A 27,885-nucleotide genomic window follows, 5' to 3' on the forward strand; every position below is an offset into this window, starting at 1 on the left:
CAGGCAGCACTCCAGCGTCTCGGCGTGTGCGTCCTCGCTCTCTAGGGTGCGCGCACGCCGGGACTCTTAGATTCAAAGGACCAGTGCACCAGTGATTGGTGCCTGGTCCAAAGGGGTTATTAAGGGTTAAGGTTGTGAGAGGCAGTGCTGACTTAATTAGGCTGCACCTGTGCACTGCCCATTTATACCTTCTCCTCCCACAGCCTTCTACCGGATCTTTGTGCCTTGTGCCTCAGAGAAAGCGTTCCCTATGATGTTAGTTTGCCTTACCTGTTGCCGTACCCGTTGCTACCGTCCACTCGCCTTTAAACCTTTGCCGCCTGCCCTGACCGCTGCTTCGTCCGACTACGCTCTTGCCTTCTCCCTGTGTACCACGCCTTATCAGTTGCCAGAGAGGTCGAGTTGTTACTAGGGGACACGACCTGGTAGTTACCGCCGCTGCAAATCCATTCCGCTTTGCGGCGGGCTCTGGTGAAGACCAGTAACTGCTTAGAACCGGTCCTCTAGTACAACCCGCGCCATCGCCTCTCTGGTGCAGAGGATTCACTACCTGTCCTGCCGTTTCGTGACAACAGCCATCTGTATCACTGTCCTGAGGACGGTGATACAGATGACTATGGAGATGAGCGCTTCCACAATGGAAGCGCTCATCTCCGTGTGACTGTCCTGCCTATAGTTAGTTGCGGGCCGGCGCAGGGTGCCCCTAAGGACTCGGGGGGCCCGGGGGCAATTTCCCCCCTTTGCCTCTATGGAAGCGCCGGCCCTGGCCATAGAGAAGATTGAAATTTTAGAGAACTATATTTGGTGAAGGAGTGGAACTGCCCCACAATTACCACAACTATGTGGTACAGCAGCAACTGCACCACCAGCATCTTGGCCAGGTGAGAGTTTAGCTTGCTCACATTTGGATTCATGAGCACGTACAGTTTTTTTATGGCCACACACTCCAGTAGGAGGAGAAGTCTGAGTGGGAGAACAAGTAACTGATGAGAAGGGTTAACTGCCTGAATAAAATGCTTAAAATAACCTTTATTTGAATTAATCTAAAATATGTGGCTACCCACCAAAAATACACATCAGACTAACGTATGGAAGAGTGGCTCACACACCTGTAAATACACTCACCTAAAGAATTATTAGGAACACCTGTTCTAGTTCTCATTAATGCAATTATCTAGTCAACCAATCACATGGCAGTTGCTTCAATGCATTTAGGGGTGTGGTCCTGGTCAAGACAATCTCCTGAACTCCAAACTGAATGTCAGAATGGGAAAGAAAGGTGATTTAAGCAATTTTGAGCGTGGCATGGTTCTTGGTGCCAGACGGGCCGGTCTGAGTATTTCACAATCTGCTCAGTTACTGGGATTTTCACGCACAACCATTTCTAGGGTTTACAAAGAATGGTGTAAAAAGGGAAAAACATCCAGTATGCGGCAGTCCTGTGGGCAAAAATGCCTTGTGGATGCTAGAGGTCAGAGGAGAATGGGCCGACTGATTCAAGCTGATATAAGAGCAACGTTGACTGAAATAACCACTTGTTACAACCGAGGTATGCAGCAAAGCATTTGTGAAGCCACAACACGCACAACCTTGAGGCGGATGGGCTACAACAGCAGAAGACCCCACCGGGTACCACTCATCTCCACTACAAATAGGAAAAAAAGGCTACAATTTGCACAAGCTCACCAAAATTGGACTGTTGAAGACTGGAAAAATGTTGCCTGGTCTGATGAGTCTCGATTTCTGTTGAGACATTCAAATGGTAGAGTCCGAATTTGGCGTAAACAGAATGAGCACATGTATCCATCCTCTGATGGCTACTTCCAGCAGGATAATGCACCATGTCACAAAGCTCGAATCATTTCAAATTGGTTTCTTGAACATGACAATGAGTTCACTGTACTAAAATGGCCCCCTCAGTCACCAGATCTCAACCCAATAGAGCATCTTTGGGATGTGGTGGAACGGGAGCTTCTTGCCCTGGATGTGCATCCCTCAAATCTCCATCAACTGCAAGATGCTATCCTATCAATATGGGCCAACATTTCTAAAGAATGCTATCAGCACCTTGTTGAATCAATGCTACGTAGAATTAAGGCAGTTCTGAAGGCAAAAGGGGGTTCAATATCGTATTAGTATGGTGTTCCTAATAATTCTTTAGGTGAGTGTATATGGCGCAGCCAACCTCCTCCACACTAACAAGAAATAGTGTATCCAGCTGGAGGAATATAGTAACTTATTTTAACACTCCAGTAAACTTGGAACATTAAAAGCGTTGCCAAATAATGGATACAAGCTGCTGTCTCTTGTTTTAGACAACAGCTAAGGAGGCACACTGTTTATTTGTATCAGCGCATCTCGGCAACACTGTGTACACTGTAGATGACAGCAAGCGTGTGGACTGTATTATTCACAGGCAAAGTGCCTTATATATACTGCACTTACTATCTAACAGCCAATACAGTCCCCCACACTTTAAATTACTGTCATCTATAAAGCATTTGTTCCCTGCCTAGTATCGCGTTGGCTCGACACGTTTCTATGTTACCACAGACTGGGTGACATGTCATCAGGAGCATAGGATGTTTAATATAGGAGTGGATTGCCCCATACACATGGCATATTTCCACCACCTATTATAACAGGTAGAACGCTGCACGCCGGTATAGGCAATATAAGGAAGTAATTATCAACCAAGAAAGCCACCAATGATGATGTATATGTATGGTGGCACCTGCAGTAGGTAAACAACCACAGCGTCACCCAAAGCAATCAGAACCTGAAAGAAACTAGATACAGTTCGCAGGGTCTATCGTCAACAATAAGGTCCACCTCCATATCCTATAGGTACCTACTGATTATGGGCACCAACTTTATCATGTAGAGATCAATAGGAGGGGGGACACCTTTAATGTGATAATCCATATGTTGGATAATGAGGAAGACATGGTAAACGAAAATAAATAAATAAAATAAACAGAAAAAAACCTCAGCAACTACATATAATGGGAGACAAGCCTGTTCCCTATACTAGCATGTAGTTAGATGAAACATGTGTATGAAATAAAATCATTAAACCAAAATGGTTTAACAGTCTGTAATGTGAATGTCCATTGGGTCTCTTTCCGTAACAGGAGGTTATCAATATTACCTCTTTGCGGCGATCCCCGCACATGTTTCATCCTTTGAAAGGTCACACACTGCTTTGATCCCGGGAGAAATTCCATAATGTGTCGGGAGATTGGGGTATTATCCTCATTATTAATACGCAGCAGATGCTCTCCAATACGTCTCCTGAATTCTCTTTTGGTCTTTCCCACATAATGCTTCTGGCAGATGCATGTGGCCACATAGACGACCCCTACCGTTTTGTAATTAATGAAGGACCTAATGTTGTAGCTGCATCCAGTGGTCATACATTTCACTGTGTCGCCCTTTTTGATAACTTTGCATGCAACACATTTACCGCATTTATACGTACCGGGTGGTCTATTGGTTAACCATGTGGACTGTATTGGAGAACTGTACATACTGTGCACCAATTGGTCTCGCAAATTGCTGCTTCTCCTGTATGTAATCAGAGGGTAGTCTCCTACAAGATGTCCAACCACAGGGTCCGACTTTAGGATACCCCAGTATTCTCTCAGGATATCCCGAACCTCTCTGTTGGTCTGATCATATGTACCAATGACCCGAACCAACCTGTCATCTGATACCCATTCTTTAGGGATCAGAAGGTCATCTCTATTGCTCACTGAGGCATGTTGATACGCCTCAGTTAGACAAGATCTGGGATACCCCTGCTGAAGGAACCTGTTTTGTAAGTCAGACGCTGCCTGCTTGAAATCAACCCACTCTGAACAATTTTGTCGCGCCCTCAAGTATTGCCCCTTTGGTATGCCATACTTGAGCTTGTTTGGATGTGTACTTTCCCATCTGAGTAGGATATTTGTGGCAGTCAGTTTGCGGAACATCTTAGTAGTTATCTTTCTGGATCCATCAATACTTATAGATAGATCGAGAAATGTCAGATAAGCCTTCTGGATTTCACTCGTAAAGAAGAGGCCCAGATCATTTCTGTTAAGCTGTGACATAAATTCACTAAAGGCCGTGCAAGTACCATTCCACAAAATGAACACATCGTCTATAAATCTTAGCCACAAGGTTATAGACGATGTCCATTGTTCCAAAACCTCGCAGAATACGTGTTCCCTTTCCCACCAGCCCAGGTAGAGGTTAGCAAACGTAGGGGCACATGGACTCCCCATGGCCACTCCCCTGAGCTGGTGGTAAAATTTGCGGTTGAATGCGAACACGTTATGGTTTAATATAAATTCAAGCAGTGTAATCACAAACTCATTATGAGCGGATAGATGTGATCCTCTCTCCGCTAAGAATGTTTTTACTGCTTGAAAACCTTTCTCATGAGGTATGGAACTATAGAGCGCTTCCACATCCAAGCTTGCCAATAATGTGCCCGTGTCACAATAGATGTCATTTAGATGCCTAAGGACATCCATAGAGTCCCTCACGTATGATGGGAGGTTCGTGACAAATGGTCTTAATATCTTATCCACATACATACTGATTTTTTCTGTGAGGCTATTGACCCCTGACACAATGGGCCTCCCCTTAAGCAGGCTCAGCCCCTTGTGAATTTTAGGCAAGCTGTAAAATACCGCTGTCACTGGATGCTCAGGTAGTAAAAAAGCAAACTCCATTTTGTCTATTAAATGCTGATGCATGGCCTTATTCAAGATGTCACTTAATTCACTTTTGAAAGTCCCCATTGGATTTTCCTCAAGTCGCTTGTAGCACGACCTATCATCCAATATTCGCATGCACATCTCAACATATTTGTCGTCGTCAAGGACAACCACATTTCCTCCCTTATCCGAGGGCTTTATTACTATGGTCAAGTCCTTTTTCAACACGTTTAAAGCCACTCTTTCTGTATCAGTAATTTGGATTTTTTCTCGATGGTAGCCAAAAATTAGTAAAAGGGCCCTCTCCGACTTGCCTCTCACCCTCTTCTAAGAGACCAGCCAGTAATCTCACATCCTGTAATTCCTCACATTCAATTTCTTATGAACAACTGATGAGAACAATGACAAGAACACTGTGCTGCTTGGGGATGCAGCTTGGCTACCACAAAGAAGATTGGCAGAAGGAGGACAGTCCTATTTTCCCACAGGATCCAGTGATGCTGCCTCATGGGCTGTAATTGAGCCCTGGTACCTACTGTATGTTTGTGTCTAAATGCCCACAACTTATTTTCATCCTGCAGATTTTGCACACAGCTGTTATTTTGTATGCTGGCCTTGTGGGGCAAAACCTCCATAGAGAAGATAATCGCACAGAGCTAGCAGCAGCTAGGCTTGGCCTAAGTCTGGCATGTTTTGAGCCTGTGCCCACAGTATTAGCAGCATTAACAGTTCCAGGGCTGACCACTAGTGTTGAATGAATTGAAGTATCTGAAGTGGACTTCGATCCGAATTTCAGGGAAAATTTGATTTGCTACTAAGCCGAATTTCGTGCTTTGTGGTAAGGAATAATTTTTCCCTGAAATGGCTACACAAATAAAAAAAATTCATACTCCCCTCATCCATCTAAGTGAGACGAAGCCACTGTGGCCATCTTGCTTGAAGATTCCATCAGCCTCTTCACTCTCAAATGGATAAGGTAAGTATAATAAAAAAATGTCTTAACTCATCAACCCCTGAAAGGCTTGAATATTCTTCACAGATGCTGCGAACAGAAATGAACATAGCGTCTGAGGGGTTCAATTACGGGGGCGGAGCAATTGCTATTGCTCGTCATTGCGCCCGCTAATTACAAAGAAATGTGCTTTGCGATGAAGTAATCTGTCAGAAAGCAAATTTTTTTGTAAAATATGGTGAAGCAACCGAATCAAATTTTTAAGAACTTCGCTCATTATTACTGACCACAATAGAAGCTGATATGGCCTTGACAGTTGTTTTGGACATACAGGGAGTGCCGAATTATTAGGCAAGTTGTATTTTTGAGGATTAATTTTATTATTGAACAACAACCATGTTCTCAATGAACCCAAAAAACTCATTAATATCAAAGCTGAATATTTTTGGAAGTAGTTTTTAGTTTGTTTTTAGTTTTAGCTATTTTAGGGGGATATCTGTGTGTGCAGGTGACTATTACTGTGCATAATTATTAGGCAAATTAACAAAAAACAAATATATACCCATTTCAATTATTAATTTTTACCAGTGAAACCAATATAACATCTCAACATTCACAAATATACATTTCTGACATTCAAAAACAAAACAAAAACAAATCAGTGACCAATATAGCCACCTTTCTTTGCAAGGACACTCAAAAGCCTGCCATTCATGGATTCTGTCAGTGTTTTGATCTGTTCACCATCAACATTGCGTGCAGCAGCAACCACAGCCTCCCAGACACTGTTCAGAGAGGTGTACTGTTTTCCCTCCTTGTAAATCTCACATTTGATGATGGACCACAGGTTCTCAATGGGGTTCAGATCAGGTGAACAAGGAGGCCATGTCATTAGATTTTCTTCTTTTATACCCTTTCTTGCCAGCCACGCTGTGGAGTACTTGGACGCGTGTGATGGAGCATTGTCCTGCATGAAAATCATGTTTTTCTTGAAGGATGCAGACTTCTTCCTGTACCACTGCTTGAAGAAAGTGTCTTCCAGAAACTGGCAGTAGGACTGGGAGTTGAGCTTGACTCCATCCTCAACCCGAAAAGGCCCCACAAGCTCATCTTTGATGATACCAGCCCAAACTAGTACTCCACCTCCACCTTGCTGGCGTCTGAGTCGGACTGGAGCTCTCTGCCCTTTACCAATCCAGCCACGGGCCCATCCATCTGGCCCATCAAGACTCACTCTCATTTCATCAGTCCATAAAACCTTAGAAAAATCAGTCTTGAGATATTTCTTGGCCCAGTCTTGACGTTTCAGCTTGTGTGTCTTGTTCAGTGGTGGTCGTCTTTCAGCCTTTCTTACCTTGGCCATGTCTCTGAGTATTGCACACCTTGTGCTTTTGGGCACTCCAGTGATGTTGCAGCTCTGAAATATGGCCAAACTGGTGGCAAGTGGCATCTTGGCAGCTGCACGCTTGACTTTTCTCAGTTCATGAGCAGTTATTTTGCGCCTTGGTTTTTCCACACGCTTCTTGCGACCCTGTTGACTATTTTGAATGAAACGCTTGATTGTTCGATGATCACGCTTCAGAAGCTTTGCAATTTTAAGAGTGCTGCATCCCTCTGCAAGATATCTCACTATTTTTGACTTTTCTGAGCCAGTCAATTCCTTCTTTTGACCCATTTTGCCAAAGGAAAGGAAGTTGCCTAATAATTATGCACACCTAATATAGGGTGTTGATGTCATTGGACCACACCCCTTCTCATTACAGAGATGCACATCACCTAATATGCTTAATTGGTAGTAGGCTTTCGAGCCTATACAGCTTGGAGTAAGACAACATGCATAAAGAGGATGATGTGGTCAAAATACTCATTTGCCTAATAATTCTGCACGCAGTGTATGTGGCCACCACCCTTCTCCTCTGATGTCCCATCCTCAGTATCCCAATCCGGCTCCCAGGTCCTGTGCAATACACAATCATCATCATAGTCCTTACCTTCCCTGCCATTTTTATCAAACTGTGGCTTTGCCCCCCTTCTCAATTCCCTGCTCTGTATTTGCCCCTACTGCTACCAATGTGGATACAAATGTCACTAATACTTTTACCACCATCAACACAGCTATACATGGGGTCCCCCGCCTCTGCTTGAACCTCCTCCTTATGGCAGTCCAAACACTTATGTTTATGGCTTCTCACAAAACTCACTATCAGCGAGACTATCTTGACTATCTCCCATAGCGCATGGGGTTTTGTTACCTCTTCGTAGGAAAAAAGAAGGTATCCCACTAGGAGTAGGCAGTAAAGACAGAGATAATTAACCTACCCAGTTTTATATGGATATAGGCTGGTTAAGATGCTGTGCTGGGGGCCCATCTATATCAGGGGCCCATCTATATCAGGGGCCCACCGGGGGATGTACTTGTTCCCCTGTGGGCCAGTCCGAGGATGCCTAAAGTAGCAACTGGGTCTATAGGGCGATGCTAAAACCAGGTTTTTATTTATAATTATATCTGAAGATCTACGAGGTACATACATGCTAGCTAGATAAATGCTAAAGCTTTCTTCATGTGCATTTATGAGATGCATTTTTTTTCCAGGCAGACGCAGACCATGACTTAGTGGGAGATCAATGTGATACTAATCAAGATCGGTAAGAAAAAAAGAAATCAAGAAATTATTATTACAAATATCAAATTTTTCCTCCAAAAAAATGAAATGGGCAGGCCCGTCTCATTTATCATTTTCCATGACAGTTCTTGGCGTGGAAAATGACTTAAAAAAGAGCTGGTGCAGATTTTAGTATGTCGCATGGCCTGCTGGAGAAGTGGAGAAGGCGCTAAAGTTATGTAACCACACGGTGTTAGGCTACTTTCACACTTGCAGCAGCAGGGTCCGGCAGGCTGTTCCAGTGGGAAACAGCCTGCTGGATTCGTGCTAATGCTACATATCGTGCCGCCGCTCTGGCCCCATTCACTATAGGTCCCGCCGCAGCACAGCAAACAAGCCGAGAGGCAGCCAAGCAAAAACCGCAGCGTGCTGTAGATTTTGTCCGCCCACCTCTCGGCATGTTATAGTGAATGGGGCTGGAGCAGACTTCCGGCGGCACGTTGGAACAGCCTGCCGGACCCTGCTGCCGCAAGTGTGAAAGTAGCCTTAGACTACTTTCACACTAGCGTTAATATTTTCCGGTATTGAGATCCGTCATAGGGTCTCAATATCGGGAAAAAAAACGCTTCCATTTCGTCCCCATTCATTGTGAATGGGGACAAAATTTAACTGAACAGAACGGAATGCTCCAAAATGCATTCGGTTCTGTTCTCATACCGGAGACCAAATCCGTTTTCTCTGACACAATAGAAAACAGATCTGCCCCCCCCCCCCCCCCACCTCAATTGACTTTAAATGGAGTTCATGACTGATCCGTCTTGGGTATGTTAAAGATAATACAACCGGGTCCGTTCATAATGGATGCAGCCGGTTGTATTGTCAGTAATGGAAGCGTTTTTGCTGAACCCTGCCGGATCCAGCAAAAACGCTAGTGTGAAAGTAGCCTTAACCAGACTTAAAAGTGACATGAAAACGATCTCAAATGATAAATGACCCCCTTAATATCTAGAATACTAGTAGAGTTCTATATATTGGAAAACCCATTTTCTTTTTTTTTATGCTGAACTAGAGATGGGGATGGTCATCAGGACTCCCGGGATAACTGCCCATCCGATATTAATAGCTCACAGCTGGATACAGACAAGGATGGCATAGGAGATGAGTGTGATGATGATGATGATAATGATGGAATTCCCGATACTGCATCACCTGGACCAGATAACTGCAGACTTGTACCCAATCCAGACCAAGCTGATTCTGATGGTATTTTTTCTCTCTTAATTTTGTACTTATATATGTTTGTCAAAGCATTTAGTTTGCATTCAGTTCAACCTGGAGACATCTGCAAAGAGTTTGTGTGATCTATATGTGTATGAGGTTTATTCAGATAATCTGCATTCCAGAATTCTAGCTTCAAAAAGTTAACAAAAAAATTAGGGCTTTTAAACTTTTTGTACTTATTTGTGTAAATATTTTGTACTTTTACACCACTCACCAGAATGCCCTTTTAAAAATGCACTACATTTTTTTTACATTGTGCAATATTTTATACATTTGACACAGATTACGGCAACACAGGCTCTTTTAAAACTGACTTTAAAAATTCCCCTCATGATAAACCTCCCTCATAGTTTTTGGAATCTGAACAGCTGCACATGAGATGGAGTCTTTCAAAAATCTTCTTAGCAAAGCACTGAGTGTTGCTAAGGAGAGTCTGCCTTCAATCTTTATTATTTTACTGAGCACTGAAGTCGTCTGTGTGTAACAAGTGAGTTAGGCAGGGTGATGGTCAGTGATAGGGTACCTGTACATAGTCAGAGACTGGGGTAGTGACAGGCTGGAAGCCTCTATGGCCCCTTTCACACGGGCGAGTATTCCGCGCGGGTTGAACGCATTGCACCCGCACTGAATCCTGACCCATTCATTTCTATGGGGCTGTGCACACGAGCTGTGATTTTCACGCATTACTTGTGCGTTGCGTGAAAATCGCAGCATGCTCCTCTTTGTGCGTTTTTCACCTAACGCAGGCCCCATAGAAATTAATGGGGTTGCGTGAAAAAAAAAAAAGATTTTCACGCACGGTTGCTAGGTGACGATCGGGATGGGGACCCGATCATTATTATTTTCCCTTATAACATGGTTATAAGGGAAAATAATAGCATTCTGAATACAGAATGCATAGTACAATGGGCTGGAGGGGTTAAAAGAAAAGAAAAAATAATTTAACTCACGTTAATCCACTTGTTCGCGCAGCCGGCATCTCTTCTGTCTTGTTCTGTGAGGAATAGTACCTTTGATGACGTCACTACGCTCATCACATGGTCCGTCACATGATCCATCACTATTGTGATGGATCATGTGACGGACCATGTGATGAGCGTGGTTACGTCATCAAAGGTCCTATTCCTCACAGAACAAGACAGAAGAGATGCCGGCTGCGCGAACAAGTGGATTAAGGTGAGTTAAAAAAAAATTATTTATTTTTTTAACCCCTCCAGCACTATTGTACTATGCATTCTGTATTCAGAATGCTATTATTTTCCCTTATAACCATGTTATAAGGGAAAATAATACAATCTACACTACAACTAACCCAAACTTGAACTTCTGTGAAGAAGTTCGGGTCTGGGTACTACAGGCAGTTTTTTTATCACGCGCAATAAAAACTGAACATCGGAACGCAATTGCAGTCAAAACTGACTGCAATTGCGTACCTACTCGCGCGGGTTTGCCGCAATGCATCGGGATGCATCCGGACCTAATCCGGACACGCTCGTCTGCAAGGGGCCTATATGTTATACAAAGGTGTCTTTACCGTTCAGTAAAATGCCGAAGACAGACCCTCCTTAGCAACCAAAGCTCTCTCCAAAACTTTGCTTTGAAGACTCTTTACAGCCTGTTTTCTAGAACAAAGAAATATATTTCTGTAATAAAGTACATTACAAAAATGTTTAACGTCCCTGTCCATAAACAATATTAAAAATAAACCAAAATTGTTGGGGCCCAGGAACTTCAAATTGTGGCTCTAAAGATGGAAACCACTCAGAAGCTGACTAGGTACCATAGCTGCCAGGTGCTTACTGTTTACACAGCAGACACCTGAATGCATTGTCTGTTATCAGTAAGAATGCTGTCCATGGACATTTAATCTCAGACTCCATGGTCAATTGCAGCCATGGCATCTGAGCAGTGAAATCCTGGGAGTGCTGTGCCCCTGAGGCCTCAACAGCTCCCCAGTGCCAAGATTAAGGGAGCTATGTAGCCTTCTGAAGGCTCCAGGGCCTGTCAAAGTGAAGTTCCAATTAAGCCCTGCCTGTGTCAGGGCTCCATAGGAACATAGTGAGTTTCTCATAGGCTAAAATTTTACATCATTGTAGTGTATGGGAGAAACAATCAATTGCATGTTAAAGTCCCCTAAAATGTTTTTAAATTATGTAAAAAATAAAAAGATATAAAAATATTCCCCCTTTCCCTATATTAAAAAAAATAAAAAAAATAAAAAAATAAACTTCATTAGCATTGTCCCATCCCCAAACCCCTGAACTATAAAAATGTAAAAATATTTACAGACATGACATAAAAAAAAGTTATGGGGGTCAGAATATGGCATAGCAAAGAAAAAAAAAAGAATTTTTTTTTTTTTTGTATTGCTGTAATCATACGGATCCAGAGAGGAATTGAACAGGTCAATTATACTGCATAGGGAACACTGTGAAAACGAAATCCTTAAAACTATAGTGGAATTGCATTTTTTACCAATTCAACCCCATTTGGAATTGTCCAGCTTCCCACTACATTATATGCATGATTAAATGGAACCATTACAAATTACAACAAAAGTTATTGCTCCTCAAAGGCTGCAAGTAAATGAAAAACGAAAATGAAAAAATGGAAAATGTCTCGTAACATGCTTAACCTAACAAAAGCAAAATCTCAGGTATCAGGAGTTCACACGACCGTTGCCCCTCCGTTGCTGTATTGCGGCCCGCATACGGCGGGTCCGCAATACGTGGGGCATCACAAATCTGGGTCCGCAAATCCGGAGATGCAATACGGAACGGAAGCATGGAACGGAACCCCACGGAAGGACTATGGAGTGCTTCCTGGGGTTCTGTTCCATGCCTCCACACCGCAAAAAGATAGAACTCAAGTGAATGTGTCCGCGATCCGCATGAGGCTGGCCCACAGTCGGTGCCCGTGCATTGCGGACCGCAATTTGCGATCCACAGCACGGGCACGGAGGGGCAACGATCATGTGAACAAGCCCTCAGTGTGAAGATTGTTTCCTGATGTGCTTGTATCACTCAGTAGTTTAATTTTCAGCTAAGGACTAAGAATTTCTGGTATTTCTGGCAACTGTATACTTGTACCAGAGCTTCCCAACATTTTTGGTATTGGAAAACCCCTTGAAAAAAGACTATAAAAATGTCCCCCATATGCTGGGCCCCTGACAATGAATATACTTACCTGGTTCCCCACTCCCTGCGCCACTTCTGGTCCCTGCACCACCGCTGCAGCTTTTCCCCATGCGCGGATGGGGGAGCAGCCAATGGCAGGCAGGGACGTGGGGAGCCTCCCTAGCATCGCGGCTGACACCAGATGTTTTCATCTGCGCACGGGGAGAAGCTGCAGCGGAGGTGCAGGGACCAGAAGTGGCGCAGGGAGCGGGGAGCCAGGTAAGTATATTCATTGTGAGGGGCCCGGCATATGGGGGACATTTTTATAGTCTTGGATAACCCCTTTAAGCTTGAGACTTTTTTTTAGTTTTGCAGAAGTACAACTTATGTAAATCATGATATTTCAGATTTCTGTAAAGGTAATGCTATCATACCCGAAAACTAATTTAATCTCCAGAAATCAGACCTATTTATTTAAAACAGGTTTTACTTACATACTGTATCTGGAGGATTTGCTTGTCTTTCTGTGGGTGGGCAGCAAATCATCAAGCACGTGTCTCCAGTATGCACTGCAATTAGCTCTTGCAAATCTTTTCCTCCCCTGTACAGAAAACAATCCCTCACATAAAAACACCACAGATACATATGGTATGTAATGCCCCCACTATTTCCTTCTATATACTTCTAGGGATGAATAGTGTCTTCTCTATGAAATCACTAAGCCAGCACTGAGGGAAGAGAGCAAAAGCAGGAGAAGGTGAACCAGATGGATAAACAGCAAGGGGGCAGTACAATACAGAAAATTAAATGTACAGCATAAACAAGAACATTATTGTAAATTTAGACTAGACAACCTAAAGGCAGGGTCGGCGTTGGGGAGCGGGGGTTGTCTCAGCAAACAGGGCAATTGTCCAGGGCCCCCTTTCCGAAAGGGGCCCCCTCTGTGTGCTCCCTGTGCCTGCTTTGTGTGCTCCTTATGCCCCCTCTGCATGCTCCCTGTGCCCTTTGTGTGCACTCCCTGTGGCCCCTGTGTGTGCTCCTTGTGCCCCCTGTGTGAGCTGTGTGTGCTCCCTGTGCCCCCTATGTGAGTACACTGTGCCCCCTGTGTGAGCTTCCTGTGCTCCCAGTGTGTGCCCCTGTGTGAACTGTATGTGCTCTCTGTGTTCCCCATGTAAGCTACCTGTGCCCTTTATGTGAGATCCCTGTGCCCCCTGTGTGAGCTCCTTGTGTCCTGGGGCTACCCATACTCCAGTATGAACTAGTTCTGCAGCACTTTTAGGGCACCAGCTGTTAGCCATAGAGGGCTCTAGTTAAACTAATGAAGATGGCATTGTTTAGGTGGTCTGCATTATTAATGGGGGAGGAGGGGGGCGATGGCATATACTGTAGATTAAGAATCTGAGGTCCAAATCTGAGTCCAAATTAGCAGTGTCTTTTTTTCAGCACTTGGGGGAAGCAAACCAGGGTTGCTATTAAAGGCATCTGTAAGGCTATGCCACACACTGTGGCAGTATCACAGCCAGATCCCCCACAACACTGTGTCATCCACAGATCCTCCATAACACTCTGTCTCATAGAAACATAGACTGTGTCGGCAGATAAGAACCATTTGGCCCATCTAGTCTGCCCAATATACTGAATACTATGAATAGCCCTTAGCCCTATCTTATATGAAGGATGGCCTTATGCCTATCGCATGCATGCTTAAACTCCTTCACTGTATTTGCAGCTACCACTTCTGCAGGAAGGATATTCCATGCATCCACTACTCTCTCGGTAAAGTAATACTTCCTGATATTACTTTTAAACCTTTGCCCCTCTAATTTAAAACTATGTCCTCTTGTAGCAGTTTTTCTTCTTTTAAATATTCTCTACTCTTTTACCTTGTTGATTCCCTTTATGTATTTAAAAGTTTCTATCATATCCCCTCTGTCTCGTCTTTCTTCCAAGCTATACATGTTAAGGTCCTTTAATCTTTCCTGGTAAGTTTTATTCTGCAATCCATGTACCAGTTTAGTAGCTCTTCTCTGAACTCTCTCCAAAGTATCAATATCCTTCTGGAGATATGGTCTCCAGTACTGAGCACGATACTCCAAATGAGGTCTCACTAGTGCTCTGTAGAGCGGCATGAGCACCTCCCTCTTTCTACTAGTAATGCCTCTCCCTATACACCCAAGCATTCTGCTAGCTTTTCCTGCTGCTCTATGACATTGTCTGCCTACCTTTAAGTCTTCTGAAATAATGACTCCTAAATCCCTTTCCTCAGATACTGAGGTTAGGACTGTATCACTGATTTTATATTCTGCTCTTGGGTTTTTATACCCCAGGTGCATTATCTTGCACTTATCAACATTAAATTTTAGTTGCCAGATTTTTGACCATTCCTCTAGTTTTCCTAAATCCTTTTCCATTTGGTGTATCCCTCCAGGACCATCAACCCTGTTACAAATCTTTGTGTCATCAGCAAAAAGACACACCTTACCATGGAGGCCTTCTGCAATTTCGCTGATAAGGATATTAAACCATATGGGTCCCAGAACAGTACCCTGAGGTACCCCACTGGTAACAAGACCATGGTCTGAATATACTCCATTGACTACAACCCTCTGTTGTCTGTCCCTCAGCCACTGCCTAATCCATTCAACAATATGGGAGTCCAAGCATAAAGACTGCAATTTATTGATAAGCCTTTTTATGTGGGGCAGTATCAAAAGCCTTACTAAAGTCTAGATAAGCGATGTCTACTGCACCTCCGCCATCTAGTATTTTAGTCACCCAATTAAAAAAATCAATAAGATTAGTTTGGCATGATCTCCCTGAAGTAAACCCATGCTGTTTTTCATCTTTCAATCCATGGGATTTTAGATGTTCCACAATCCTCTCCTTAAGTATGGTTTCCATTAATTTCCCCACTATTGATGTCAGGCTTACTGGCCTATAGTTGCCCGATTCCTCCCTACTACCTTTCTTGTGAATGGGCACAACATTTGCAAATTTCCAATCTTCTGGGACGACTCCTGTTAGCAGTGATTGGTTAAATAAATCTGTTAATGGTTTTGCTAGTTCACCGCTAAGCTCTTTAATAGCTTTGGGTGTATCCCATCAGGCCCCTGTGACTTATTTGTATTAATTTTAGACAGCTGACTTAGAACCTCTTCCTCTGTAAAGACACATACATCAAAAGATTCATTAGTCTTCCTAACTGAGGTCCTTTTCCTTCATTTTCCTTTGTAAAAACTGAACAGAAGTATTCATTGAGGCAGTCAGCTAGTTCTTTATCTTCTTCCATATACCTTCCTTCTTTTGTTTTTAATTAGTTAATTCCTTGTTTTAGTTTCCTTTTTTCATTTATGTATCTGAAGAATGTCTTATCGCCTTTTTTCACTGACTGAGCTAATTTCTCTTCTGCCTGTGCTTTAGAAGCTCTTATAACTTGTTTGGCCTCTCTCTGCCTAATCTTATAAATTTGCCTGTCATCCTCGTTTTTTGTTTTTTTTAATAATTACTAAATTCTATCTTTTTGTTTTTAATGATTTTGGCCACTTCTGTTGAGTACCACAGTGGTCTCTTCCTTTTTTTTTTGCTTTTACTGAAAAGCCTAATGCAATTATCTGTTGCCTTCAATAGTGCCACTTTTAAGTAGTCTCATTTCTCCTGGACTCCATTGAAACTGTTCCAATCTGATAGGGACTCGTATACCACTAATCTAATTTTAGAAAAGTCAGTTTTTCTAAAATCTAAAACTTTTGTTTTTGTGTGGTGTGACTCAGTCACTGTACTTATAGTAAACCACACTGATCCCAAGCTTTCCCCTATAGTAATATCAGATACCAAATTCCCATTTGTGAATACTAAATCTAAAATGGCCTCCTTCCGGGTTGCCTCCTCAACTACTTGCTGTAGAGATAATCCCAGTAGGGAATTTAGAATATCTGTACTCCTGGGAGAACTAGCTATTTTGGTTTTCCAGTTTACATCAGGAAGATTAAAGTCTCCCATAATGATAACTTCCCCTTTCAATGTCATTTTATCTATTTCCTCAACTAGTAGATCTAATTCTTTGACTTGGCTAGGTGGTCTATATATCACACCTACACGAGTTACCTTATGATTATCAAGCTGCAAGGTAACCCAAACTGACTCTAAATTGGTCTCGCTAACTTGTATTAAATTAGATTTTATGCTATCTTTCACATACAGGGCCACCCCTCCCCCTTTCTTGCATTCTCTGTCTTTCCTATATAGAGAGAACCCTGGTATTGTTATATCCCAGTCATTACTCCCATTGAACCATATCTCAGTAACAGCCACTAAATCTATATTCTCACAGATCCCCCATAACAGTGTGTCATCTACAGATCCCCCATAACAGTGTGTCATCTACAGATCCCCCATAACAGTGTGCAAGTGCAGCATTATCTCCATTCACTGCTATGGAATTGTCAGTGATCAGCTATTTTCAGTACACTCATAGGATAATGGAGGATGACCATGCATGCACGTTGTGCTCTCCATTCACTTCAGGGGCCCAGATGGGACAACCCCCTTTTTTTTTGGAGCTTGTGGTTTTATAAACTGCACCATGGAAAAAAATAAGTGCCCTGACCATTCTTCATGTGGGTTCCATGTCCAGAATTCCCTTAGAAAATGAGCAGGAATGAAAATCAACGCCGAAACGGCATCAAAAAGTGTGTTATAAAATGCGTCAGAAAAAAAAAACAACATCCAAAAAGGTTTTTTTTAGGCACAGAAAATACTCTGTGTGAACATACCCAAAGAGGCTGCAGGATCATAAGCTTACAGAGGAAAGGCTAAAGCGAAATAATGTGGCATTCTACAATCAGCTGCCATGGTTGCAACCACTGTCTGTGCCTACAAAATGCTGTCAGACTGCTGGTCCAATATTTCTGAATTTGGGGCCCCACTTTCAATTTTGCCAATGGCCATACTTTGTCTAAAACCAGCTCTGCCTAAAGGTACACCAGGTTTATCATCTAGCATCAACAACCTTGATAATACTGGCATAGTTTACACTCTAAATCGTAGACAGTATTTGTAAATCTGCCCCGATTAGTCAATTCTGCAACATAATTAATTTTACCTACTGTTAGATGAGCACAACAAGGTCTGCACAGGTTAAGTCAGTGCTATGTTTAGTTTCTTCGCTTCCATCTGCACAGGCTGGACCTTTAGTTTGATGACATGCACAACTACAAATGAACCATTAAAAGCACTTGTTTGAGTACTGAACAGTCATTGAAATGCACATTAGAGCAGATCAGTAACTAACCGACTGCTCTACCAATCTGCTTTTCCATTCTCAAAATGGAAATTCTCCAAATGGAAATTCTCCAAATGTTGTTCACAAAAAGAGATATTAGTTCTGAATCCACAGCAGAAGCCCCCCATAACCCAACAGGTCCCATAACAGTGTCATACTTTGTCTATTCTAGTGGCTTGCCACTGGTCAAACAAGAAGGATATACGTAAAATGACTTGCTGGTTCACTGCTAAAGGGTTAAAGGAGTTGTGTCATCTGAGACATTAGTGGCATATCACTAGGATTTCCACCTTTGTGAACAGCAGAAGCAAGCTACAGTTGACCTTTGGGTACAATTGGGCGTCACTCAATATTAGGCAGTCATAAAGACAAGTTGGATTATATCAGAAATTTTATATATATATATATATATATATATATATATATACACTCAAAATAGTAACAACATGTTGCATAAAACAATACAAATCAATACATTAAAATGACACACGTGAAAAAACTCTTGGAGTAACTAAAATTCACTTGGAAATGGCTAAAATTCAATAGCACTGAGTCCCTGAGGGCCCTTATGGACGTGACTGTTGATAAGTCTTCCCAACAGTTATAGTTCAAAGACAAATGTAATAGTCCAAAGACAAATGTAGTAATTATCCACAGCTTGTATAGTGACTGTATGTCACACAATTAATAAAAGAATCAATATTACTTCCACACTTTATATCGCAGTCAAATTTGTACTATAAGCCGAGTACTTTACCGCTCCTGATGTCGGGCCACTTGTGCACCAAGATTCTCCAGTGCAATGCTCTTGTTGTGAGCTGCAAGAACCTGTGAGTCGGATCTGTATATGGAGTTCCCCACGTTCCTGGATTTTCATTGTAGCGGTATTTCTGCTTTGACCTTCCAGGACCTGTTATGGCGTCCCACGTGGTTTGCTGGGTGGTCAGATGACTTTCAGTTCCAGGCGGGGTTTTTGAATTTCTTTAGCCTCCGAATGTGGATATAGGTGTTTTTCTTTAATCGTCCCTCACTGTCATTTTCCATACGCGTTTAGGGGTGAAAGAGCCCCTTCCTCAGTGGTGTAGACAGTGATGACTGAATGTCCTTTTTATATCGTCATTAATTGGTACATTGCATGCTGGGACAGTGAGGGATTCGAAAAACATGGATGTGGATTTCGATTTTGCAACAATTATTTCAAAGATTCAGTGCCATATATAAACTTATGAAGAACGCATGTGCGATTTATTTGTTTTTTCGCCTTGTTTCCTTAGTATCTTATATAAGTTAGAGAAAACCGCATATGTAATTTCTTCATATTTTCAATACATCTTTTGACGACATCGAAATTCTTCCTTGTTAATGCCTTATGAATTACAGAGATTTGTGAATACCGCATATGCGGTTTCTTCATCTTCTTGCTGTATTTCTCCAAGTGCAACAATATATAAATAAAACTACATATAAATAATAATAAAAACATGGATATATTAGGTATAAAAAGATTATTCAATCAAAAAAACTGCATTATATTGTGAAGATAGATGTACAGAGATCGAAAACAGCATTACATTATAGAAAACCGCATTATATTATAAAAAAACGAGAAAACACACCTGCGGTTTTGTTGCATTTTCAATGCGTTTTTACTCGAAATGTTAAGATTGGAATAAAAATTTGAATAAAAATAAGATTAGAGACTTCTGGTGGTGTTCTAAGATGTGGTTTATGTATTTGTCCACGTGTGATATAGTGTATTCAATAGAAGTGGGCATGGTGTATATGGGGGCGCGGGTCTACCAGGAAGGGGAGATCTGGGTGCTGGAAAACAGCCTGACACAGATGTCCCATTCGAGATAGACCAACGCCCCCCTATAGGAACCCAAAGAGTTCCATATCTGCATTCAAACCCTTTGGGATTAGGGAGTCAAATTCGAAAATCCTCTTTGATTCAATTCTTGACATTCGGAGGATATGATTCCCTCCTCTCCATGGATATTCAACTCTTTCTAATGCCATATATTTGAGGGTAGATGGATCACTTTTATGGTAGTCCCTATAGTGCTTGGATAGGGAATGCAATTCATATCCCTTTTTTATATTAGTAACGTGTTCTGATATCCTCTTTTTTAATGTCCATTTAGTATGCCCTATATATTGTTTATGGCATGGGCATTCTATCAGATATATCACGTTAGTTGAATCGCATGTCAGACCCTCTTTAATGTCTAGAGTGAATGAGTTTTGCGTTGAGGTAGCTTTTAATGTTTTCCTAGGAAATGTAGTAATTCTACAATTAGAGCACCGTCCACACCTATGAAAACCATTAAAAGACAGCCAGTTCTGTTTATTTTGTATATCTTGGCTTTTACTTTTTATTGAAGGGGCTACCTTTAAGCCTAAGTTGGAGGCCCTAGTGTAGGTAATCTGGGGTGTGTTCGTAAGCATTGGGCCCACTATCTTGTCCCCAAGCAGATGATGCCAATACTTTCCAATGATCCTCTCCATGTTCTTGTACTGTGCATGGAATGGCAGGATCATTCTCAGTGTCTCATCATTCTGTTGTTTTTGCCTGGGGACAAAAAAGTCATTCCTTTTCATTGATTTCACTTCCCCCGATGATTTCTCCAAATGATGGACTGGGTACTGTTTATCAATAAACTGTTGTTTTAAGGCCTCTGCTTCTACATCAAATTGTTGGTCCTGAGTGCAGTTCCGCTTTAGTCTCCTAAACTGACTTTTTGGAACATTAATGAGCCACCTAGGCAGATGGCAGCTCGTATACAGTATATAGCTGTTTTTACTCACCAATTTATGGTATGTACTGCATACAAATCTGTTCTCATCCACCTTTACATCGAGATCCAAAAATTTTATGTTTTTCGTGTCAATGGTGGAGGTGAATTTTAAATTCAGATCATTTGTATTTATTTCCTCCAAAAAGTCAGTGAGGGCAGTCATTGTGTCCTGCCATATAAACACAATGTCATCTATGTAGCGCCGCCATAGTACCAGGCACGCCCCCAACAATGGTTTAATAACGGTGGATTCCCACTGTGCCATAAACAGATTGGCATAGCTGGGGGCGAATCTGGTACCCATTGCGGTGCCCTTACATTGTACATAGAAGTCCCCATTAAAGGTGAAGTAGTTATATGTCAGTATATATCTGACACCTTCTATTATATAGAGTATTTGTTCCTCTTTCATGGTGTTTCTCAGGGCAAGTTGCTGCTGGAGTGCCTCTAATCCCTGTTTATGGTCGATTATTGTGTACAGAGAATTTACATCCAATGTACCCAATATCCAACCCTCCTTATATTCCATCTCCTCCAATATTCTGATCACCTCAGTAGTATCTTTAATATATGAGGGTATATTTTTCACAACTGGTTGTAATAATTGGTCGATATATCTCGACAAATTGGAGGAGATGGAATTGATCCCAGATATTATGGGTCTTCCTGGGGGTTTTGTTAAATCCTTGTGTATTTTAGGGATGCAATACATTACTGGCAATCTCTTTTCCGTATTTATAATGTATTTTGCTTCTTGTTCCAACAAAATTCCCGAAGTGGTACCCTTTTTACAGTATTGTGTTAATTGTTTAAAAAAACTCCTCTGTGGGGTCTTGCCTCAATGTTGTGTAAGTGGCCTCATCATTCAATTGTCTCAAACATTCCTCTATATAGTCGCTCGTGTTGAGGACCACGATTGCTCCACCATTGTCTGCTGGCCTTATTGTTACTTCGTTGATAGACTGTAATTGCTTTATTGCTTCTATTTCCTTTCTGGACAAATTTTGCCTTAGATTGTTTCCTTTCAACTTTCGCAGATCATTTTCCACACACTTCTTAAAGGTCGCTATTTGATGACTATTTTCTTATTTATGAATGGGCAGCAGCAGCAGCGCAGGGAGTACGGGCAGGAGCACACATTGCGCACAGCTCAGCGGTGTATTGAGATCCGAGTTTAGGGGGGATTAGGGACAACATATTAAAAAGTATTATGGGTATATTACCTTGCGGCTCAAAGTCAACAGCCGAGGTGAACGGTGCCGCCCCCTCCACTACGTCATCTAATACATTCCATATACGCCCCTTGCTTCTTCCTTTCAGCCGCCGGAAATCTCGTGCAGGCGCAGTACCGCTGACTGCCTGCGCCCGTGCGATCATAAAGCTCCTGAGGGCAACAGCCTCAAAAGTGTCACTGGGCATGCGCCGAGCCCAGTGACGTAACCTGAACGCTGATGACCTCAGGAGCTTTATGATCACACAGGCGCAGGCAGTCAGCGGTACTGCTCCTGTGCGAGATTTCTGGCGGCCAAAAGGAAGAAGCAAGGGGCGTATCTGGAATGTATTAGATGACGTAGCGGAGGGGGCGGCGCCGCTCACCTCGGCTGTGGGAGGATATTTCTTGATGAGGAGGCGTGCTTGGGCTGGAAATTAATGCGGGCTGTGCACTGCAGGGGGGGCGTTACTGGGCTCAAAAGAAGAAGAATAAGGCCCCTCTGGGCACCTTGGAGGTTAATTTGCATAACAGAAAAAGCGCTTTTTTAAAATCAAAATGACACCATGAAACGAAAAAAGAAGACCACAGCAGGAAAGAAGGTAGTTTATTGTACATGGCAATGGTGACAGCTTAATATGCTAAAAGATCGTTGACAGGGTTTGTTGAATGGAAAGATAGAGGGGTAATGAGATTGGGTCACTGTTTAGAAGGCAGAGTTTTCAAATCGTTTGCCCGCTTTCAGGAGAAATATGGCATTCCCTGACGTAGCTTTATCAATATCTACAACTGCGCCATGCTTATACCACTATGATTCAGAAAGGTACTGTGGTGTCATAACAAGACACAGCGCTGCACCTTATAGTGATGGGAGCAGTGAGAGGGGGGATGATATCTACGACAGATGGCTGATTGAAAAACACTTAGATTCACACTAGTTAACCAGGATGCGCAAATGGGAACAAGATGTAGGAGAAATCTCAAATGAGCAATGGGCAGACATATTGGAAGCGGTGCCTAGGTCTTCCTGAGTGTAAGTGGGAAGCTCTCGCAATTATTTATCATTCACAGAGTCTACAAGACACCTTTTTTGTTTTACAAAAAATAGGTATTAGGTTAGACGCTAAATGTCCTCGGTGTTCTGTAGAACCGGCAGATTTGATACACATGCTTTGGCAGTGTGCAGATTTGAATGCATACTGGGACGAGGTGTACAGAAAGTTTATTGAGTGTGTGTACCACGGGATCCTAAAGTGTGCATTCTGGGATATGTGTCAGATTTGGGGACCGAACAATTGCTTAAAGTGGCTATAGGTCGCCTGCTATATGTAGCTAGGAAACTAATTGCTCGGCATTGGATACAGGCTACACCTCCCACATTTGGAGAATTTAAATGCAAAGTTAATACTATGCTTGTCTATGAAAAGGCTGTTTTTCAAAAAAGAGGATGTCCTCTCAAATATGAGAAGTTATGGGAGCCTTGGCAGACATATGTGCGTTCAAATGGTAATGTGGTCTAGAGAAGAAGCTAATACCGGAAAAAGGGGGAGGGTTGATGGGAAGGGGGAGAGGGGGGAAGTTATGGGCATCGGGTAAAGTATTTCATGCCAACACTTTGTAAAAGTGTTACTCAACAATACTCATGTGAAACATCATTCATGTTGTGAATGTAAGTTTATTTTCTGAAGTATAATTGATTTTGTCATATATATTTACATATTAAAATAACAATAGAAAACGATCAGATAAAAAAAAGTATTATAAAAAGTTTAATTACTCGTTAAGTATGCATGTAGTGCTAAAAACAATGCCACTGTTTGGGCAAATTGCAGCTGTTGAGAGAATGGAAAATTTTCAGAGCCTTGGAATTGCTTGTTTAATGTAATATGCACATACTCCAAGGTCTACTCTACTTGTCTGTGTCATCTCCAAGAGGAGATTGTCAAACCGAAAAGAGGAGGTAGCATTTCTGGCCGTGTGAATTGACTCAAATAGTGTTGGAACCCAAAGAATTGTCATGGTTTGTAATAATTACCAAAAAATTATAAAATTTTTGTGTTTTTCTTCAGGAAATGGTATTGGGGATGCTTGTGAAGGAGACTTTGACAAAGATTTTGTGGTTGACACAATTGATGTCTGTCCAGACAATGCCGAAATCACTCTTACAGACTTCAGAGCTTACCAGACTGTGGTATTGGACCCAGAGGGAGAGGCACAAATTGATCCAAATTGGATTGTTTTAAATGAGGTAATAAGTTGAAATGTAAAATTTGTTTGCATCGTTAAAATACAACTCCTGGCAGCCCCACCTATCAGCTGTTTGAATAGAAGGCAGCGCTCATACGAGCACTTCCTTCTCTGCTCTGTTTACCTGCTCACCGCGGTAATTGCAGTGGTAAGCAGGTGTAATTACAAGTATGGCGTACCTATTCACGTCTATGAGATGCCTCTGTCTGTTCAAGTGAATAGGACGGAGCCGTCCCATAGAAGTGAATGGAGACGCCATACTTGTAATTACACCTGCTCACCACTGCAATTGCTGCCGGGAACAGGTAAACAGAGCAGAGAAAGCATCATTCAAAACACCAACCTCCCAAACAATAGAGATTTCCACCATGCTGGGGTTGTATGGGCAAATACATCTTTTTTGATAATGTAGGATAAAAATGTGTAGATAGGGGTCAGAATGGTGTAAAGAAAGTAAGATACTATGTATAGGGAAAAAGACACAAATCACTACTATGGCCAAATATAAATTCTAAAAAATTTAAAAGGTAGAGCAAATGTATAAAGATGTGGGGGCAGGGGGGGATTTATCAAAACTGATTTAAAGTAAAATTGGCTTAGTTGCCCATAGCAACCAATCAGATTCCAGATCAGATTTTATTTTTCAGAGCTCCTTTAAAAAATAAAAGGTTCAATCTGATTGGTTACTATGGTTAACTAAGCCAATTTTCCTTTACAACCGTTTTGATAAATCCCCCCCGGATTATAATGCATGAATAAATCCAGTCCTTAGGCCCCTTTCACACGGGCGAGTATTCCGCGCGGATGCGATGCGTGAGTTGAACGCATTGCACCCGCACTGAATCATGACCCATTCATTTCTATGGGGCTGTTCACATGAGCGGTGATTTTCCCGCATCACTTGTGCGTTGCGTGAAAATCGCAGCATGCTCATCTTTGTGCGTTTTTCATGTAACACAGGCCCTATAGAAATGAATGGGGTTGCGTGAAAATCGCAAGCAAGTGCGGATGCGGTGCGATTTTCACGCACGGTTGCTAGGAGACTATCGGGATGGAGACCCGATCATTATTATTTTCCCTTATAACATGGTTATAAGGGAAAATTATAGCATTCTGAATACAGAATGCATAGTAAAATAGCGCTGGAGGGGTTAAAAATAAATAAAAAATAATTAAACTCACCTTAGTCCACTTGATCGCGCAGCCCGGCTTCTCTTCTGTCTCCTCCTTTGCTGATTGTAGGCAAAGGACCTGTGGTGACGTCACTCCGGTCATCACATGATCCATCACATGATCTTTTACCATGGTGATGGATCATGTGATGGACCATGTGATGACCGGAGTGACGTCACCACAGGTCCTTTTCCTGCAATCAGCAAAGAAGGAGACAGAAGAGAAGCCGGGCTGCACGATCAAGTGGACTAAGGTGAGTTGAATTTTTTATTTTTAACCCCTCCAGCGCTATTTTACTATGCATTCTGTATTCAGAATGCTATTATTTTCCCTTATAACCATGTTATAAGGGAAAATAATACAATCTACAGAACACCGATCCCAAGCCCGAACTTCTGTGAAGAAGTTCGGGTTTGGGTACCAAACATCCGCAATTTTTCTCACGCGAGTGCAAAACGCATTACAATGTTTTGCACTCGTGCGGGAAAATCGCGCATGTTCCCGCAACGCACTCGCACCTTTTCCTGCAACGCCCGTGTGAAAGAGGCCTTAAGTTATTAGCCTGAATGTTGACAAAGGAACTGTAGACCATTGAGAAGAGGCAGTAAGTCATAGACTCAGTCTCTCCATACATCCTTTTCTGTATAGCTTCTTTCTAATCATCCTATAGCCGCTCTCATCTGTTTGGGGCCATGTGTAAAAGGTTTGTCTCATTTATATGTTCCAAAAATTCTGTTTATAACATATATTAATGACAATAGCATATTGTTATACTTAGCCAATACCTTTTATCTCACAGTTTATTAAATGTTTCCATTTTTGCAGGGCATGGAGATTGTCCAGACAATGAATAGTGATCCGGGACTAGCTGTTGGTAAGACTTGTTTTTTCCCCAACATATTAATCTGGCCACTTTTGCAATCCAAATGTCAGATATACATACATATATCAGTCACAACATTTGTAATGCCCGTGGTCAATGTCTGCTTGCATCACTGCTCTCTCAGTTCTATAACAGCTGGGATCTGTGGTTACAACTGCTGGAGAACTTGTAGTTCTGCCTGTTCCATGCTGTAGGTCTCTTCAGGCCTCCCCACCTCCTGTCTGCTATTCTCTGCTCCCTTAGGGTGCACGCTGTCCCTGGTTCTTAAAAGGCCAGCGTACATGCAGACTAATTGGTCTCCATCCCATTTACCATGTTGATCGTGTTTTGCACGTTCTGACCTCTGCCTCTGGATTGTATTGACCCTGTGCTACCTGTCCTTCGCTATTGCCTGTTTATCAGATAGAACAAACTCTACCCACTCTGACCTTGGCTTGTCCACTGACCACGCTTTTGTCTTTCCCCTTGCACACTGGTGTCTCTTGACTTGTCTGGGTCAGCTATCACTAAGATTACTTCAGAGGTAGTGGCCTGGTGGTTTCCCTCCAGTGAAGGACAGTTTAAAGTGATATAAAACCTCATAACATCGGGTACATATCGGACACTGTCTTTAATCATATAGCAGTATATATAGGGGTTATTAAGACTGGCGTCTAAAACGTCAGTCTTAATAAATGACTCCCTATGTTTTTCTGTTAGATCAGGCCATAGCTCTTCTACAATTGGAATCATTTTAAGAAAATGCTCCTGTGTCTAGATATTGTAGTGACATACTTGTTATGCTGCCGTCTGGTATTTTTTACATTGCCTCTCGGAATATCCACTTAATTTGTCCAGTGGCGATAGTCACAGATGCTCAGTCCCACCATCTGAATCTTCTTGTGCATAGGCAGCAGAGTTATTGGTGCAATTAAGCAGACCCACAAATAGAAACTGGCACCCTAAAGGCAGCTTCTTTTCACCTGCACTGGACACTGGACTCTCAGACAGTGCATTAAAAGAAATCCAAGGGGAAGCATAATAAGAAATTTAAAAGCAATATTTAATACACAGGAGATTTAATTTTTTTTAAATGACTAGAATCAAGAAAATAATATAATAAACCGCGCTGGCTATCCAGTGTAAATCTACAGGTTTTGTACCTAAAACAGGGTGAGTGTACTATTAACTTGCCTTACTACCGATGGCTTTTGAGGATTCCTTACGGGGCTTCCTGGTGCTTGTCTTCAGAGGTAGTGGTGACGGCTGTGTCTTCAGGTTTCCTCTTTCAAACGCGCGCGGTCCCGGCCGGTGACTCGTGCGTGTGAGGGAAACCCAGGCTGGTGATCAAGGAGGACGCTGCTTCCGTGTGACGTCACACTGAGTACGGATACTCTCTTAGACCAAAAGACCTCTCCAACGGGTTTCGAAATTATCGAATTTCTTCATCATCCCATCTTCATCATTTCTTCATCACCACTACCTCTGAAGACAAGCACCAGGAAGCTCCGTAAGGAATCCTCAAAAGCCATCGGTAGTAAGGCAAGTTAATAGTACACTCACCCTGTTTTAGGTACAAAACCTGTAGATTTACACTGGATAGCCAGCGCGGTTTATTATATTATTTTCTTGATTCTACTCACTTATTTTAGGGTT

At 42.3% G+C, this 27,885-nt stretch overlaps 1 protein-coding gene across 1 annotated transcript in view; it reads left to right on the forward strand.

The window, feature by feature from the left end:
• Nucleotides 1-27,885, forward strand: part of LOC120991617 (cartilage oligomeric matrix protein) — a 156,189-nt gene that overhangs the window by 118,763 nt on the left and 9,541 nt on the right. Inside the window, exons 12-15 of the mRNA XM_040420417.1 lie at nt 8,252-8,304; nt 9,331-9,524; nt 24,017-24,195; nt 26,193-26,241. Coding sequence (XP_040276351.1) covers nt 8,252-8,304; nt 9,331-9,524; nt 24,017-24,195; nt 26,193-26,241 — 475 coding nt within the window. The remainder of the gene's footprint in view (nt 1-8,251; nt 8,305-9,330; nt 9,525-24,016; nt 24,196-26,192; nt 26,242-27,885) is intronic.

Source organism: Bufo bufo, chromosome 2 (assembly GCF_905171765.1).
Source record: "Bufo bufo chromosome 2, aBufBuf1.1, whole genome shotgun sequence".
Lineage (NCBI taxonomy): Eukaryota > Metazoa > Chordata > Amphibia > Anura > Bufonidae > Bufo > Bufo bufo.